The 17773-nt window shown below is 43.7% G+C and overlaps 1 protein-coding gene across 3 annotated transcripts in view; it reads right to left on the minus strand.

Moving 5' to 3' along the window:
- MOB3B (MOB kinase activator 3B) overlaps positions 1-17773 on the minus strand; it is a 239334-nt gene that overhangs the window by 4184 nt on the left and 217377 nt on the right. The window contains exon 3 of one of the 3 annotated variants that reach the window (XM_070480597.1): positions 15176-16604. The exons of 1 other annotated variant lie outside the window; for it this stretch is intronic. In XM_070480597.1, the coding sequence (XP_070336698.1) occupies positions 16279-16604 (326 nt within the window). In that variant the 3' untranslated portion in view covers positions 15176-16278. Of the gene's footprint in view, positions 1-15175; positions 16605-17773 lie in introns of those variants that run through there. One more of the 3 variants, XM_070480598.1, reaches the window with a different exon arrangement.

A 17773-nucleotide genomic window follows, 5' to 3' on the forward strand; every position in this document is an offset into this window, starting at 1 on the left:
TTAATCTCCTTAGCAGGCTTTCTCAAACTAAACAGAAGTTATCATTTCAAGACTATTAATTTTCAAAGAACTAAGATCTTTCAAAATACAAGAAAGTTCTTTTGAACAGAATGTAACCTCTTTCCTCTCTTTGTGGGACTGTCAAGAATTTATAGGGCCTTCTGGGTTAAGTGAGAACCTTGACTGCCAATGTGTGCTTTCCTGTATCATTTTGAGTATCTGAGTTTTTTTTTTTTTTCAAGTCCAAATCCTTTTTATTTATATTCTTTTATTTTTTATTAAGCTAAAGTGTTTTTTTTTTAGCTTCTAGATAAATAGAAACTTTGAAGTAAGAGCATTTTACTAACATGATGACTCATGTAATAAAAGACAACTGTTTGTTGATGTTCAAACCTTGAGTTAAAAACCAGATCTTTCATTTACAACTTAATAGAAGAGGAAGATTGCATGGAATCTGGCCAGGCTGAGGATGTTTAACGATGTTGCTATTCAAAAACTGCCACTTAACCTAAGTCTTAGGAGGTTGCTAATTACTAGCTATCCAAAGATTCAGAATAACAGGATGGATGCATTAGGACAGAGGGATAAGAAAACTGAAGTTGCTAAGTAAAGAGCAGAAAAACTGTTTTATGGTGGAGTCTGGAAGTTTAACATTTCAAAGGTGATCAGTACTGTGTAATAATGAGGTCCAAAGGGCCTGGCATCAGATTGCTAAATTAGATTAGAAGGGAAGAACAACCCTGGCTCTGGGATGTAAATTAAGTAAAATGAGAGACCATGATGCACTGTCTGTGTGTCCAGAGATGCTCCCTAGGACGTGTGAGACTTGGCAATGAGAGGAATTGTGGGAAACTGATGCCCTGGTTTTCCATGAATGAGGGGGAGTGTTGCTGTTTAGTTGCTAAATTGACTCTTTTGCGACCCCATGGGCGGTGTCCCGACAGGCTCCTCTATCCATGGGATTTCCCAGGCAAGAATCCTGGCCTAGGTTGCCATTTCCTTCTCCAGGGGATCTTCCCGACCCAGGGATCGAACCCACATCTCCTGCTCTGGCACGTGGATTCTTTACCACTGAGTCACCCAGGAAGCCCAGAGGGCAGGTGGAGACAATGACAAAAAGATGACCGTGGTAGGTGGAGGGGTAGAGAGTTGTTTGGCTAAATGGTATAAACCTAAGAGGGTAGATGGTTTTTGAGAGCAGAAGAGTCAAGATATTGAAACAGCAAGAATCTAACCACAATTCAAGGCATTGATATACACTTGGGTACGTGAGATGTAGCAGAAGGGGTTCTAGCAAGTTGCAAGGAAGAGCCAGACCTGGGTGAGATGTTTCACTCATTCTGAATCCAGATGCTCCATTTATAATTTAACATTATAATATAAGCATTCTCATATACTTGATTTTATTGTCTGTATAACATCCAATTCAGTGAATATTCATTACTATTTTGTGTCACTTACCTTATTCTTTTTGCTTATTTTTTTGCTTACCAATTTTGCTTATTACACACAATAAAGTAATGAGCATATTTATGGCTAAAATTTTTTCAGCATTTATAGTGATTTCATTTAGGATAGTTTCCTAAAAAAAGAATTTCTATCTTAAAGCTTATGAACATTTCCCAGGCTCTTGATATTCACTGTTCCACACCCATCTTGGATTTTCCCAGCCCCAGCTAAGGAAGCAACCATTACCTCTAAGAATTCCTGGTTCCTTTCAGCAGAGAATAGTATCCACACGCCAAGAGCCAGACGCTAGATGTGTTCATTGAATCAGAACACCACTGGGGTCAGGTCCTCTCAGTGGTCAGAGACAGGAATGCAGTGTGTGGTGCAAAAGTGTACTTCTGTGTGTAATATATGCATGTGTGTGTGTGTGCACGCACACACGCATGTGCTAAGTCACTTCAGTTGTATCTGACTCTTTGCCACCCTTTGGACGGCATTACAGGTCCAAAAGGCCCTATTGGAGTGCAAAGAGGTAACTTCAGACAATAATATGTCAGCAAGACTAGATGTTCATCTATCAGCTGGCTTTCAGTGAGCTGGGAGCTGGATCCCCAATTCAGTGAGAGGGCATGACAAGTATGTGCATGCATGCTGAGTCACTTCAGTTGTGTCCAACTCTTTGCGACCCTATGGACCATAGCCCGCCAAGCTCCTCTGTCCATGGGATTCTCCTGGCAAGAATACTGGAATAGCAGTGCCTCCCTGGAATACGGTACCCTCCTCCAGGGGATCTTCCCAGCCCAGGGATCAAACCCAAGTCTCTTATGTCTCCTGCATTGGCAGGGGTTCTTTACCACTAGTGACACCTAGTAAGCCCCATATATGTATATATACACACACATATTTACATCTAGGTTTATTTCTATAGCTATCCATATCAAAAACATGGGTTCGAATAGTTACCTTTGATTTTAGGCCAACCAGTTTACATATTTATAACCCCCTTCTTTGGTGGTGAGAAACCTCACTTCCATTATACTTAATGGAGTATATTTACTTGCTGGATTAACCTTCCCCATCCCCACCATACTGTAGAATCAACCTTCCATTGCTGCTGCCTCTCTCTCCCTGCAGAGATGACCTTTGCAACTCGCCCCAGGCTCTGACACCCTCTGCCAGGCTGCCCTCTCAGATAGATGACCTCCTCACCCCCACAGGCCTCTGCCACCTCATGGTAGGCAGCCCTCCTACACAGATGCCTGCCTCATTTCACCTGGGCTCCAGTAACCCGTGCCAGGCCACCCCTCTCCCACCCTCCTGACCCTGGTTCAGTTCCAACATTCTGCACCAAGCATCTCTTTTCCTACTTGGAGGCCCTTCTCATTCCACTTGAGCTCTGACACCCCACCCTGGGCCACATGGCTCCCTCCACCCAACCCTGGCACAGATCCTACTGTGAGTGACCCTATCTAAGGCTTTGGGATAGGAATTTTCAGGAAGATAAAGGGGGAGGTGACAATGCAGTCACTTTCGAATTTAGTGGACTCGGAAACATTCAGAACTTCTGAACAGTGTGGTCTTGTTCTTTCTTCTCAGTGATCACCCTTGCCCCAAATCCTGCTCTAATACCTTTCTCTCCCAGCTCATGTCTTCTCATTCAACTCAAAGTGATGATCCACGTTCACATCTTCTTAAGATGCGAACATACACACAAGCAGAACACATACAAGTAGAAGCCCAAAGACACCAGAATGAATGAAACTTGAGGCCTCTAAACACACACTGAAGTTAAATGTCATTTTTTTGAGTAGGGATAAACTAATTTAAATAAGAAATGACATTTAACTTCAATGTATGTTTAGAGGCCTCTAAGTTTCCTTCATTCTGGTGTCTTTGGTCTTACACTTAAATCTATGCTGTAAGCTTCCCTGGTAGCTCAACTGGTAAAGAATCTGCCTGCAATGCAGGAAACCCCGGTTTGATTCCTGGGTTGGGAGGATCCACTGGAGAAGGGAAAGGCTACCCACTCCAGTATTCTTGGGCTTCCCTGGTGGCTAAGATGGTAAAGAATCCACCTGCAAAGAGGGACACCTGGGTTCGATCCCTGGGTTGGGGAGATACCCTGGAGAAGGGAATGGCTACCTACTTTAGTATTCTGGCTCGGAGAATTCCATGGATTGTATAGCCCGTGGGGTCGCAAAGGGTCGACACAAGTGAGAGACTTTCACCCACTATGGTGTAAAGTATAGATTAGTAAATATTCTATAAGGACCAAATGGTAAATATATAGGTGCTTTTACTGTACCTGTAGGTGCTATTTAGTGCTCTAAGGCAAGAAAACGAAATAGAAGATGTAATGATTGGAAGGGAAGAAACAAAATCATTATTGTTTACAGATGGCATGATGGTCTTTTACTCAGAAAATTTAAAAGTCTATTAAGTATTAGAACTGGGCTTCCCTGGTCGCTCAGATGTTAAAGAATCTGCCTACAGTGCTGGAGACCTGGGTTCGATCCCTGGGTCGGGAAGATCCCCTGGAGAAGGAAATGGCAACCCACTCCAGTATTCTTGCCTGGAGAATCCCATGGACAGAGGAACCTGGTGGGCTACAGTCCATGGGGTCACAAAGAGTTGGACACAACTCAGCGACTTTCCCTCTCACTTTTCCAGACTCAGACGCTGGCTAGCATGCAGACTATCTTTGGTGCTGCCTGCCTCCTACCTGAGACCACCTAGGAGTCAGGGGGTGGGGGGGGGGCGGGTGGCAGAGGAGGCTCCTTAGCCAAAGAGGAGGCTTGAGGATTCTAGTTCTCAGTCCGCAGATCAGGGTTGGACTAGTGGCAGAGGAAGGAGAGAAGGGAGGATGATCTCTCACCTCTGGGGCGGCCACAGCAGTTCTGTCTTCAGGTCACCCAGAGGCGGTGGCAGCCGCTAGAGTAGGCTGCGTGCTTGTTCCCCTAGGCTGTCCCGGAGCGCAGGCTCCCTGCCCTCCCTCTTACAGATGGCCAGGCAAGCAGGATCACAGACATTGAGGAGTTGTGCTGCCCAAGCAATCGAGTGTCTCTAGGCGGTCAGGACTTGCCAGGAAAACCCGCCACCACCAGCACCAAAGCAACTCACAAAAACATCACATGGCTATGTGAAACACCTGCCTGTCCCAAGGTCATCAGTTGGTGTGCGCCTGCAGGTGTAGATGCTTTCACTACTCTAGGGAAACCCAGAGGATGGGCTTGTACCCCAAGATCTACTCTTTCTATTCTTCTGCTGTTGAAATGTCCTTTCTTCTATGAAATAAAGGTGAGGAGAGACGGTGATGACATCATCCATAGACAGACATCCATAGATCATCCAAAATTAAACATCCATCCAATTTTTTAATTTTAAACTTTCCAGGTCATGACATCCAAACACCTGAGGATGAGTGCAAGGGCTGTTGGGCTTTCTTTCTAACTCATGAGAAGCCTGTGAGAAGCCTGTCTCGGGGCCTCGCTAAAGAGAGTCTGGGTCCTGCTGTGGGGGTGGGCTGTCAGGCAAGGTGGTCTGGGGGATGGGGAGAGGGGCGCAGGTCTGGGGTTTAGAGAAAGCAGCCTGGCTTCAGCTTGTGAGAAGTGGGAGGGGAGAGTGGATCTGGAGGCAGGGACAGTCGTTGCCTGGCTTTTGTAGTTTCAGACATGAGGAAGGGGGGCCTGGGGACAGGCAGAGGGGCTTCTGTGATTCTGAGGTTAATTTTCTCATAAGAGCTTGGGGAATCTTTCCCCCAAGACTGAACTGAATTGTTGAATCTTATCTGCTCTTTCATCTTTCCACAATCTCATTAAAATAAGTCTGCCTGGACTTGCCTGGTGGTCCAGTGGCTAAGACTCTGTGCTCTCAATGCAGGGAGACCGAGTTTGATCCCTGGTCAGGGAACTAGATCCCACATGCCACAATTAAGGCCTGGCACAGCCAAAGAAATAAATAGGTTAATAAATTTTTATTTTAAAGTCTGCCCTTTAGGACCATCTTTCTACGAATGGTAAAGAAAAGGGTTCAGTTTCTTTCCCAATTTTTCTGAATGAAACTTTTTTTCTTTTCTGCTCGCCCAGCGACCTAGTCTGTTTTAGCAAGCTTTCCATGGGAAGTATCTTCTTTCTCCATTCCACGTTCACGGATCAGCTGTGTTTGAACTCTCATAGTTAATGTCCAGTTAATGCCCTGTCATACTTAACCCTGGTGTTACCTTCACAATCTCAGGAAGCTCATGCTAAGGCTGGAAATGTGTTAAAAACTCTTCCTAGAAGTGTGAAATGAGGTTCGCCTTTTGGATGAATTTTCTTTCATTTCCATGGTTTAGTAGTTGCTGAATCGAATGCTTTACTATTAAAAAAAAAAATACTCCCACTATCCACACCTCACATGACAAATGCTTCTTCTGTGTTTGGTAGTTGAATCATTTCGTGGGTAATATCCATGGAGCCCTAGGAACAGGAGGGTGAAAGTCATTCATCACAGCATCCGGCCTTCAAACACAGGCCAGCACTGAGTGAGTGCTCAGCCGTGTCCGACTGTTTGCGATTCCACGGACTGTAGCCTGCCAAGGTCCTCTGTCTCTGGGATTCTCTGGCAAAAAACTGGAGTGGGTTGCCGTTTCCTTCTCCAGGGGATCTTCCTGACCCAGGGGTTGAATGTGAATCTCCTGCAGTGCAGGCAGACTCTTTACCGCTGAACCACTGGGGAAGCGCAGGCCCGCATTATATCCTGACACGTTAAAGATCTCTGGATAGAACCAGAAACAGGTAAACATTTATGGTACCTCAAAGGAAATGGCAGAAGTCAAGTGGATGGAGTGGATGTTGCCTTTCTGTTTCCCATTCATTTCTAAATTAGCCCAGGGAACACAGGCACACATAAATCCCTCAGCCACTCCTTGTCCTAGCCTCTCGGCTACATATTTCTAAAGTAACCATATATTTTATATTGTAGCTGAAGAATTAATGCATTAATGTTTGTCACAGAGAAGGAAAATCAGCAAGAATTAACTATGATAGGTTCTCAAATTTTTTAATGTCTAAGTTCATCTTCTGCTTTGGGTATTTCTGTTTAAAAAGTCTGCTTGTTTTCCTCTAGGGATGAGTGAAATGGTATGCCTTCTCCCCACCGCCCCATTTCACAGCAGGGAGCAAAACCTAGAAGTTTCTTTCTTTTTCCATTTTTGGCTGTGCTGGGTCCCCACTGCCGTGTGTGGGCTCTCTCTAGTGGCAGCGAGCAGGGGCTGCTCTCTAGTTGCGGTGCCTGAGCTTCGTAAGGCAGCGACTTCTCTTGTGGAGCACCGGCTCTAGAGCGCCTGGGCTTCAGTAGTTGCCACACGTGGGCTCAGTAGTAGCAGCTCCCAGGCTCTGGAGCTCAGGCTCGATACTTGTAGCACTTGGGCTTAGTTGCTCCTTGACACTTCGGATCTTCCCAGACCAGAGATCGAAGCCATGTCCCCCGTATGGAATCAACCCCATGTCCCAGCAGATTCTTAACCACAGGACCACCAGGGAAGTCCTCGAAGTTTCTAATGTACCATTTCAATTGATCATAGGAACACCCTACCCCACGCTGGGTGATTCCTTCTGGATTTGTGTCTCCTTGCCTACTCTGGGTACTCTTGCCTGGAAAATCCTGTGGACAGAGAAGCCTGGTAGGCTGCAGTCCATGGGGTCACGAAGAGTTGGACACGACTGAGCAACTTCCCTTTTACTTTTCCCTTTCATGCACTGGAGAAGGAAATGGCAACCCACTCCAGTGTTCTTGCCTGGAGAATCCCAGGGACGGGGGAGCCGGGTGGGCTGCTGTCTATGGGGTCACACAGAGTCGGACACGACTGAAGCGACTTAGTAACAGCAGCAGCCTACTCAGGGACTCACGGTTTGGCCTCCAGTCTTGGCCGACTTGGATTGGGGTCAGGAGGAGAAGGGGACGACAGAGGATGAGATGGCTGGATGGCATCACCGACTCGATGGGCATGAGTTTGAGTAAACTCTGGGAATTTGTGATGGACAGGGAGGCCTGGCGTGCTGCGATTCATGGGGTCGCAAAGAGTCGGACACGACTGAGCGACTGAACTGAGTTGAACTTGGGCTGACACCACTCAACACTCCGTGGACTAGTTATTCTGACCTTCTGGTATCACTGTTAGATTGTTGTCTGACCTGACCTCTGACTAAGGGTCTACTTTGTCATAGTGAATGAATACCTTGTGACTGGAAATACTCTCTGACCTCAGACGGACTGGTCATAGACTCACTACTGCAATCACATTAACAAATGACCAGGAAAGGAACTGAAGGCTGAACTGCAAAACTCCATGGACCCGGGATCTACGGAGAAGACACTTTGAGGAGAGCCTGATGCCTTGTGGGTGGGGGTGACTCCTATGGTTCAGAGTGGGGCTCTAGAGACACCTGTGTGACATCACTTTCTTGCTTGTAATCTCGAGCAGATTACTTAGGTAACTTTGACTTTAAAATGGGGATAAACATAGATAACCAACCTCATGGGGTTTTTTAACTAAGATTATTCACCTAAAAGGCTTAGGGTGTGCTTAGACACTTAAATATATACTTTTGGTGTTAGTATCACCAACTTAATATTATCATTATTGTACCTCGCTTTTAATTAATCTCTCTCTGATAGCAGATCTTACTTAGGCACTTGTCTGCCATGTGAATTCACTCATCCATTCATTTATTCATCAAAGGTCTAATGAATATCTCCTTTGTGCCAGACACTCAATAAACAAAATAGAGGTCCCTGAAGGTATGGAATTTATATTCAGCTGGAGGAGACAGACAATACACAATAAACCTAACAAATAAATTACATAGAGAAGGGCTTCCCTGATGGCTCAAGAGGTAAAGAATCTGCTGGCAATGCAAGAGACACAGGAGACGCAGGTTCAGTCCCTGGATAAACAAATTATATCATGCAGATTATATGGGGAAAAGAAAATCAGAGCAGAGAAAGGGGGGCTGTGAGTCCTATGGGTGGATGTGATCAGCAGAGATCAATGAGAAGGTGACAGTCAAGCAAAGACTTGATGGGGAAGGAGTTGGACATGAGGCTGCCTGGGGCAGATTATCCAGGCAGGGGGGTGACAGTGAGGCTCTAAGTGTGAGTGTGCCCAGCATGTGTGAGGCCAGCAAGGAATAGAGGGAGCTGAGGCTTTTAATCTGAGATTCTGAGCAAAGAAAGAACTCTGTTCTCATCCACAGCCCAGGCAGGGATCCCTCACAGTCCAGCCAATGTTAACTTCTCCCACCAAACTTCATCCTGTCTAAACAACCTCAGCATTTTTACCAAGGTTTTTGCCTTAACCACAGACTTTGTGTAGACCAAATGTCTCCCTTGTACCTTCATGTGATTATACTTCTGATTAAGACAAGCCCAACTGAAATAATTAGCCTTCAGATAAATAAACAACTCATAGTATATGACTTTTCTAAATGTTGCTGCCTCTTTTGGAAGCCAGCATGTCGTTGTTCAGTCACTAAGTAGTGTCTGATTGTAACCCCATGGACTGCAGCCCACCAGGCTCTTCTGTCCTCCGCTATCTCTTGAAACATGTAGTTCTTAGCAATATTAAATACATCATTGTTGAGATAGTATATGCATGGCTATGGAGAAACAGTTATTCATAATATTATGTGCTCAGTCACTAAGACATGTCCAACTTTGCCACCCATGGACTGCAGCCCATCAGGCTTCTCTGTCCATGGGATTTCCCAGGCAAGAATACTGGAATGAGTTGGCATTTCCTCTTCCAGGGGATCTTCTTGACCCAGGGATTGAACCCATGTCTCCTGCATTGCAGGCACTCTACCACTGTGCCACCTGAGAAGCCCCATAATACTATCTCTGGGTTAATAAACATAGGATTCTTTTGATACCTTTCCCCCTTTATGTTCTATACATTTTTCCTAAAATTTTTTATTTGAAGGATAATTGCTTTACAGGATTTTATGTTCTATGTATTTCTTGAAAATGCTTAGTCTTATCCTCTGCTGATTTGGTTATAGGTGAGGTCATGTCTCAATTATATGATACGATTTCCTCTGGAGCAGATATTCAACTTAATTTAATATGCAGTAATACATTTTACAAGCTCAATCAAAGTTTAATTACATTAATTAGAGGTCCTCATTTAGATTTTAATTTATTAAGTACTGGGAATTTTTGTTTGTTTTTCGTCTTCATGAAACCCAGTTAGTTGATGAAGCTGCATTAAAACAAGAAGTTTCCATTAAAAATAATGTGTTCTGTTAATATCTACTTAATAATGAACTAGAAGAAAAGTCAGATAAAATATGTAATTGTTACAGATGATACTACAATTACTTCCCAGTGACAGTTCTTTATCATTTTGGTTAATGTAGCAATGAAATCTGCTTGGAAGCAGAGTTGAAATTTAAGAATTTAGGATATTGAAAGAGTGGATTGATTTAATGATCAGCTCATCTTCCCTGGGAAGTAAGCTTCTTATGGGAGTATCAATTTTTGCTGTTGTTGGGTGGAAAGACTAAAGGCATCTGGTTTGAATTTATTGTCTTTAAGACAGTTTTCCATTTATTATCATTAATACAGTATAGGTTTCTAGAGAGAATCTAATAATACAGCAAATATTCAATGTGTATGGGGACACATTTGAAAACTAAGATAGTGGTCTCCTCAGTGGTCCCTCTAGACCCAGTAGAGCAGGGGCTGTGACCTGAAATGCCTTCAGGAGAGTGGCGAGAAATGTACAGAGTGAAGCATGCTAGTATCAGAGGACAATGTAACTGGAAAGCAGCCGCATTCGGGCAGCATCAGGGAGTGGTGCGGACGGCAGTACACTGGAGAGACAACCCCGTCTAAGTGGGTCAGCCACTTCTCAGCCAATTCTTGCCACAAGAAAACAAAAGCCTAGTGTTGCCAGATCTTCTGATTTAGTTGGAGAAGCCAGAAATTCTGATTTTTGGATCAAGTTTTCCAGTTTTTAAATGTTGGCAGCTAGCTAAACAACAACAACAACAATCTATGTAGATTCAACAAATCATGCCTTCAGGACAAAATCAGTCCACAGCCTGCCTCTTGGTCACATCGTGGTGTACATTTCAGACAGTGAACCTGAGAAGCAGAGGAAGGCTTCATAGGTGTGACTGCATTTCAGAAGTCTCATTCCTCTTTGCTGTGTCTAGAAATCACCTCATCCCAAACAGCTTTTTTCAGACCTAGTATTCTATGTTGCTATTAGGAACAGGGGATGTTACTGGAGTCATGTACGATTATTACATAGTGACTGTAAATGTACTAATAATATATATATGTACTAATAATAGATAAGTATACAAAATTTATGGCTTCTCTGGTAGCTCAGCTGGTAAAGAATCCACCTGCAATGCAGGAGACCTGGGTTTGATCTCTGGGTTGGGAAGATCTCCCGGAGGAGGGCACGGCAATCCACTTCAGTATCCTTGCCTGGAGAAGCCCCATGAACAGAGGAGACTGGCGGGCTACAGTCCGTGGGGTCACAGAGAGTCAGACACGGCCAAGCACAGCACACAGCACACACAGAATTGTCTGCTTTTCTAAGTGTGTTTATATTTTAATCTTGTTGTTGTTCAGTCGCTAAGTCATATCTGACTCTTTGTGACCACATGGACTGCAGCACGCCAGGCCTCCTTATCTCTCACCATCTCCTGGAGTTCGCCCAAGTTCATGTCCATTGGATTGGTGATGGACATAATGGATGTTTAATCTTATATTATTATCCCCCCAAATTATAAGCTACATAGGAACAAACCTATAAGCCCAGCTGTAGTTTTGAATTCTTAGGGACAGATATACTACCCAGTGTCATACAAATAAGGTAGGGGCAAGCCTGAGATTCTACTTCAGGTTTATTTACTCTGACTGATGAGCTTTTTCTATAATCTAGACTTCTTATCTTTGTATTCCAGGTCATGACCAAACTCAATACAGAATCCTACTGCAAGAAAAAAGTGTACAACATTAATCTATAGAAGCTACACAATACACATGATACCCTCCTGGGAAAACTTGCCATAGGACAAAGGAACTTCTGCTAAAATGCAAATATGGGCACGGGTTCTAAAATAAATTCTGAATTTGTTTTTTTTGTAAAATTAACCCTGCTTTTCATTTATCTGTTCCAAGATCACTGCAAGATGAAGAATATATTTGTTAAAGAAATAAGTCAAACACATAAAAAAGACAAAATAGATCATGGCTGTGTGTCTTTTATTTGTGACATTTGAATTCTTAAACTCACAAAGAACTAATTTCATAAATATTCTTTAGTTTTATTTTCCATTTTTAATTGTTTTTTTATTGTTAATTTGTTCTTATAACCAAACCCTTAATTTAATCACAAGTGGAACTAAAATTATGCTAAATCTTTTTTCCTGATGCAATTAGAAAAGATACTGAAAAACTTCGAAATTAGAACACTGAAAGCTAGTAAAACAGCTTAATTGTCAGATTAGAAATGCACTCTTCACTCTAAAAGTTACAGAAATCCTTATTTATTCTTTGAAAAAGTCTTGTCCAGAATTAATAATTCCCAGAAGGAATAGCTTGTTATAAAATATTTTTGTTGATGTATTTTTAAAGCAGAGGAAAAAAACCATTATTTCCCAAACATGCTTTGTTTGGCTAATTCTAGGAGAGAATCACCTATTTCATCAAGAATCACCTATTTCATCAAGAAGTAAAAAGACCAAAGAACAACAGTATTATCCAAGTGACATATCAGACTCCTTTCAGTGATTTTTCCTTTGGACGTGTTTCTTGTACTTTTCCTATGATATTTCTTTTATTCACAGTGTGATACCCGTGGGATGTGGAAGTGATATAAGGGTAGAGACCATAGGAAGTGATGCTTCCAGCAGTGACCAGAATGACATAATCACCACAAATGATGAGAGAAATTATCCATGTCCCCTAATACTTCGCCAATGAAAAAGGGAATTAAAACAACTCAGTGTAATCTTACAAAGAATGCTAACAGTAGGACATTCAAGAAGATTGGTCAAAACGGTGTTGCCGAATATAAATAAGGATTTAGTATGGGCAAATATAATAGAAAATTTATGAACATATAAAATCAAATCCGGAGTTAGCAAAGGCACAGTACCGTGTGGAGAAAGCATGCAGTTTATTTCTGACATGTTCACTGCTGGTTATATCTATAACGCACAGTGCCATAGACAGCTTCGGGAAGGCTTCAGATTGAAGTATAGAAATGTTAGCAGTGGCACAACATGACTTCCGAGCTAATTCAGCCAATGGGAGATGATAAACAAGGAAGGCTGAAGGACAACTGGTAAGAGACTTCAAATGCTTAGTGGATGTGCAAACAAAGCTCACATTTAGTATGTTTTTACTTATGTTTTACTTTTTAAAGTTTTTGGATCTTTCTTAATGTGGGACACTAGAAAAGGTGAGCTGAAACTCAGAGACAGTGTAATAGTTAACTTCAGTTGAATGGAAAGGTTTCACACAGAATATGATCTGGGGGTTACACCAGAGGATGCTGCAGGATTTCTGCGCCTGAAGACTGTTGAGAGGAGAATTGGTATTTCACCTGGAAAGCAATTGATATGGTTTGGAAGGTTGTAGAAGGAATAGCTAAAAAAAAAGAAAAAATCTCTCAAAGTCACTTCCACTTATCCTGGCCCTCAGAAATGAGCAAACACCCCAGGAAGAGAAAATGAACAATTTCAGAAGCAGAAACTGACCCCAGATGAGTATTTCTCAATCTAGTTTTTTCACTATCATCTTCCTAAAGAGCCCTTTTAGACATTCTATTCCTAATCATTCCCCATGAAATTTTAATACTAAATACATACTTTATATCTGTGCACATACTGTGGTTCCTTGGGAGGGCCATGACTCAGTGTAATATCAAAGATTTCTTCCCCACCTAAATCAGTTTTTGCACTCTTGGGCAATCACCTTTCATGAAAATACGTGCTCTCTAAAATAAATCATCAGCCTGAATGGGAGGACACTGAGGATTTGCAGAAAAAAGCTATATGTATTTTAACTATGGCTCCAGGGACCACAAGAAATTCTCACTATCCAGCATACTCATGCATTACCTGCAGAAGGAAACTTTCAGCTTCTCCTTCCCCCTGTGACACAGGAAAAGAAGAATTCTTTGTCACTGCAACAACATCTAACTGCAGTGGCTGTAATCTTTTGGAACTTCTGGACCTCTTTGGGATGGAAAGCAGTCTCACACTATAAAATGTATGAATATTGAATTTCAGAGGTTTATGATGAATTATGGACCTTAATAATGAATGCATCAGGCAGATGACACCTCAACTCACTAATCAAGCTTAGTAAAGGAGACAACTGAACATTACATGCTTCCTGGTGTGATGCAGAAAGAAAGAAATAACACCACTTATGTCATGTTCTGGCTAAAAATGTTTAACAGAATCTAATAATGAGGAAACAATCAGAAAAAAATTACAGATTGTGGGACATTCTGGAGCTCAAAGCAGCTTGAACTCTTTAATAATGTCAGCGCCATGAAAGACCCACATATTTGCGCACACATACACACACACACACACACACATACCCCAAACATAGATAAAAGAAGGATTCTAATCCATTAACTGAAGAGATTGACAACTATGGGTATATGGATGTCACTGTTAATCTTTTCCTTTTGAAGTTCCCACTTTGACATTTCTCCAAAAAAAAAATCATAGACACATGTATTACTCAACTTCAAAATAATAGTGGGAAATGAGGGGGAGCCAGCCAGGTTAGAATGAAGAAGCCAGGTGTCAACTGTAGATCCAGAAAGCAGGAGATGCCTGAAGGGTCACAGGAGCTCAGATCCGCATTTGCCAGGAGATGTTCTCAGGATGTAGTCAAGCCAAAGACATAAAAAATCACCTGTAGTGATTTTTCTTCACAATTTGCCAAACAAAGTTCTGCGGGAATAGGAACTGTCTATAATTTAAAAATGAGTGGCTTGCCAGCACTTTTCCTAGAAGTGCTGATTAGCGCAGTGAGCAATATAACCACGAGGAAATTGTTCCAAGAAGTTTAAAAAAAAAAAATCCAGATTTTTTTTTAATTGAGTGGAAATTTCATATGCACAGTTAATAGAAAATAAACTTCGAAAGAATTCATAACAAAAGTCTTCAGAGTCCAGCATCCTACTTGATTAGGCACTATCGAAATGTCAGCTTTTTCAAGCAAAACTCCTGTGGTTTTCCATGGTGCCAAGCTTCAGAGTTCCTTCCAGGGACTGGGCTTCCTGCTGTCATTTCTCTGTTTCACTGCTCAACACTCCCATGTAGCACTTACTGCATAGCGCGTACGTCAGGAAGACGTACTCATTTGTCTGTTCTCTGGATCCATTAAACCAGAAATGATGCTGAGAAGATCTCTATCTTGTCCTCTCAAAGTCACTTAGGAAGCAAACAAAAACCAAAAAATGGTATGTTTGTTGTTGATCAGGACACAACAATATGAAGAGAGGTAGCAGCATTTGAATTCCATGAGACGGCTTTTGACAAAATACAAAGCAAGGGTTGGTTTGCTGGGTTAGGTCAACACAGAATGCCACAGTGCCCAGAGAGTCAGTCCCTTCTTAGTTTGGACCAAAGAAAGGTTTCATGCCTTTCCAGGCTCTTGTAGCCCCAGACGGCTTTCACACGTCACATGTAATGAGACAAAGTCAGAGTTGTTAAGTTATTCTTTAATCAGCATTACATTAAAATTCACTAATACATTCTCATCTACTTCCCTCCACCAACTGCTATTTTGTCAAAACCAAATGATCACCGGAAGTACCATCACCCCCTAGTTACAGACTCTTGGGACCATCACAGTTTTGCGAATGAATCAGGGAAGGCAACATTACTTCAGCGAAAAGTGAAGTAGCTTTCAAAAGGCAGGATGCAGCACAGAATGAGTCTGTCTGCTGGGATCCAAACACTGGCAAGGATGGAAGACGGAAGACGGCTCTAGCTTGCCTGTTACCTTGGCAACTATGGCAGGAGCATCACCCGGGCAGAAATTAACTTTGTTTTGTAACGTCAAATGTAATGGGCGTAGGAGGTGGGGATTGCGGAGGAACAGGAAGAAAACATAGACTGGATCTAGAAGCTCAGAGGGCCTGTTGGGAAGATAACAAGTCAATGGGCTGGCTGTCTGAGATACAGGCGTCAAATTACCCACTGTACTTTCCCCCCACTGAAATCTCAGTATTACGGAGAGACAGCCACCACACCCTTTTAATAATGAACAAACACTGCGCTAATCTGGCTCAGTGCTTCTGCGATCATTCTCGGTCATTTATAACTTCCTTTATTTCTCTCTTCGGAGAAACAGGAAAAAAAAATCTTGACTGGAAGAGACAAGAAGAAAAAAAAAAGATACTCTGTCCAGGGTGAACTGGTAACTAGCTAGCCTTAGGCTGGAGACCAGTCTGTTTCCTGCAGTGAGACTGTGCAGACCCTGTTTGGGGCAGAGACAAGCCGCCCCGTGGAATGGTCCCTGATAAAACTGCTTGAGGGGCGGAAACTGCGCGGATGCTGTGAGCGGGCGGGCGTCAGACCTCCCGGCCGAGACCAAGCATCAAGGGCCGAAGTCTGCCGAGACGGCACAGGGAGGCTTGTTAGAGAAAAACTGGTTGTGCATCCAGAGTTCCAAAATTCACTGGGTACTTAGAACACATGTTACAGAAAAGGCAGACGGCTGACGAGACAGGTAAGTGGAGAAGTAGGAATAAGGACCTTGGGCGCAAAACCTGAATTTCAGCAAAGCTTAGGTGGCAGGTCACAGGCAGAACTGCACAACTGCGCAGTGCGTGTTAAGTGCGGGGCATCCTTCCTCCAGGATGGGCGAGGGGCGGTCCTTCCCTCCCGGCGGGTCCACGGTCACGCTAGCAGCGCTCAGAGGTCGAGAGACACGAGGTGAGGGGGACCGCTCTCCGGAGTCACCACTGGTCTCCAGCTGGGCCTGTTCCTGGCAGTGGGCGCGCCTCTCCAGCCGGGGAAGTCTCCCTCCTGCCCGCCTGGGACGCCAGGAGGAAAACAGCTTTCCTCTTTCTTCCGGAGGGTAAGATGGGGCCGTTAGTGACACATCCTGCTCGTCATCTCTTTCTGGAAAGCAGGGGGAGAAGGATGGTTAGGAGTAACTATAGGCAGAGCAATGACTTGTTGAAAGATTCTGAAAATGCCCTGGCAACCTCTGGAGCCTTTAAATAGGAGGGTACAATCATGGCCCCGGAATAAGGTTCAGCATACAGACATGTGCCTGTTGGCTGGGCTTTTTGTTTCTTCCTTTTTTTTTTTTTTTAAAATATATCAGAGCAATGTTTAAAAAACTTAGCCAACTTGCCAAAAATCCAGATTGCACTGTGTTTCAGGAAAAACTGCAAGATCTAGAGCCACTGGATAGCTGGAGTCAAGAATGGCTGTCCTCTGTCGATGGAAAATACTCTCTCTGGTTTGCCCCAGTCTCCACCACTCCCAGCTGTCTGCCCGTCAGGAGTCTAAGTATCACTTACTGATTGATATGGTTAATTGGATTTTTCTTAGAGGAGAGCACAATTTCTCTTTCCCTAAGATTCGATCAAAGATGGAAGAACAAAAGCTAGCTTCAGTGCGTACAAGTCAAGAAAAGTAGGAGGAAGGACATCGCTTAATAGAAATGAGGGATAGCCCGGTGTGTCTGCTGGGCAACCATATCAGCTGCCTGGTTCTCGCGGGCATTTACAGATCTCAGATGTGCCATCGGTTCTCTTTCTCGGGACCTCTGCACAGGCGAGACTCTTGCTTGTGGCCTGCTCCTACCGGGCCCTGTCCTCCTTACTAGGCTAATTGCCATTCATGTTCCCAATTCCAGCAAGATGACTCTGACCTGCCTGGGAAGCCTTCCCGCCCCACCCACTGGGGATTTGCCACAACTCCTGCCTTTGCCCACCTGGAGTCATGCGCTCAAGGAGCCGGTTTGTACATCGTGTGTGTGTGCGTGCACGTGTGGACGGTGGGCATCTGTCTGCTCTACTCAGCTGTGAGTTCCAAAGTGTCAGGAAGAAGAAATCCTCACTGAACCCCTCATGTCTAGCCACGCATCTGGCACAGGGCAACGGCTCTTCTTTCATCCCCAAGAATGGCCTGCATTGAAGGCTGGGAAGGCTTGTGCCTTGTGGCATTTAGGACACGTTTCATGTCCTTTTAATTAGTCAAGGAGCTGCTTCCGAGTTCCCCCTGCTGCAGAGCTGACGCAGCTGCTACCTCTCCTGTGCACTCTGACCCCAGGTCCCCCT

The sequence above is a fragment of the Odocoileus virginianus genome, chromosome 18, assembly GCF_023699985.2.
Source record: "Odocoileus virginianus isolate 20LAN1187 ecotype Illinois chromosome 18, Ovbor_1.2, whole genome shotgun sequence".
In the NCBI taxonomy this organism is placed as follows: Eukaryota; Metazoa; Chordata; class Mammalia; order Artiodactyla; family Cervidae; genus Odocoileus; species Odocoileus virginianus.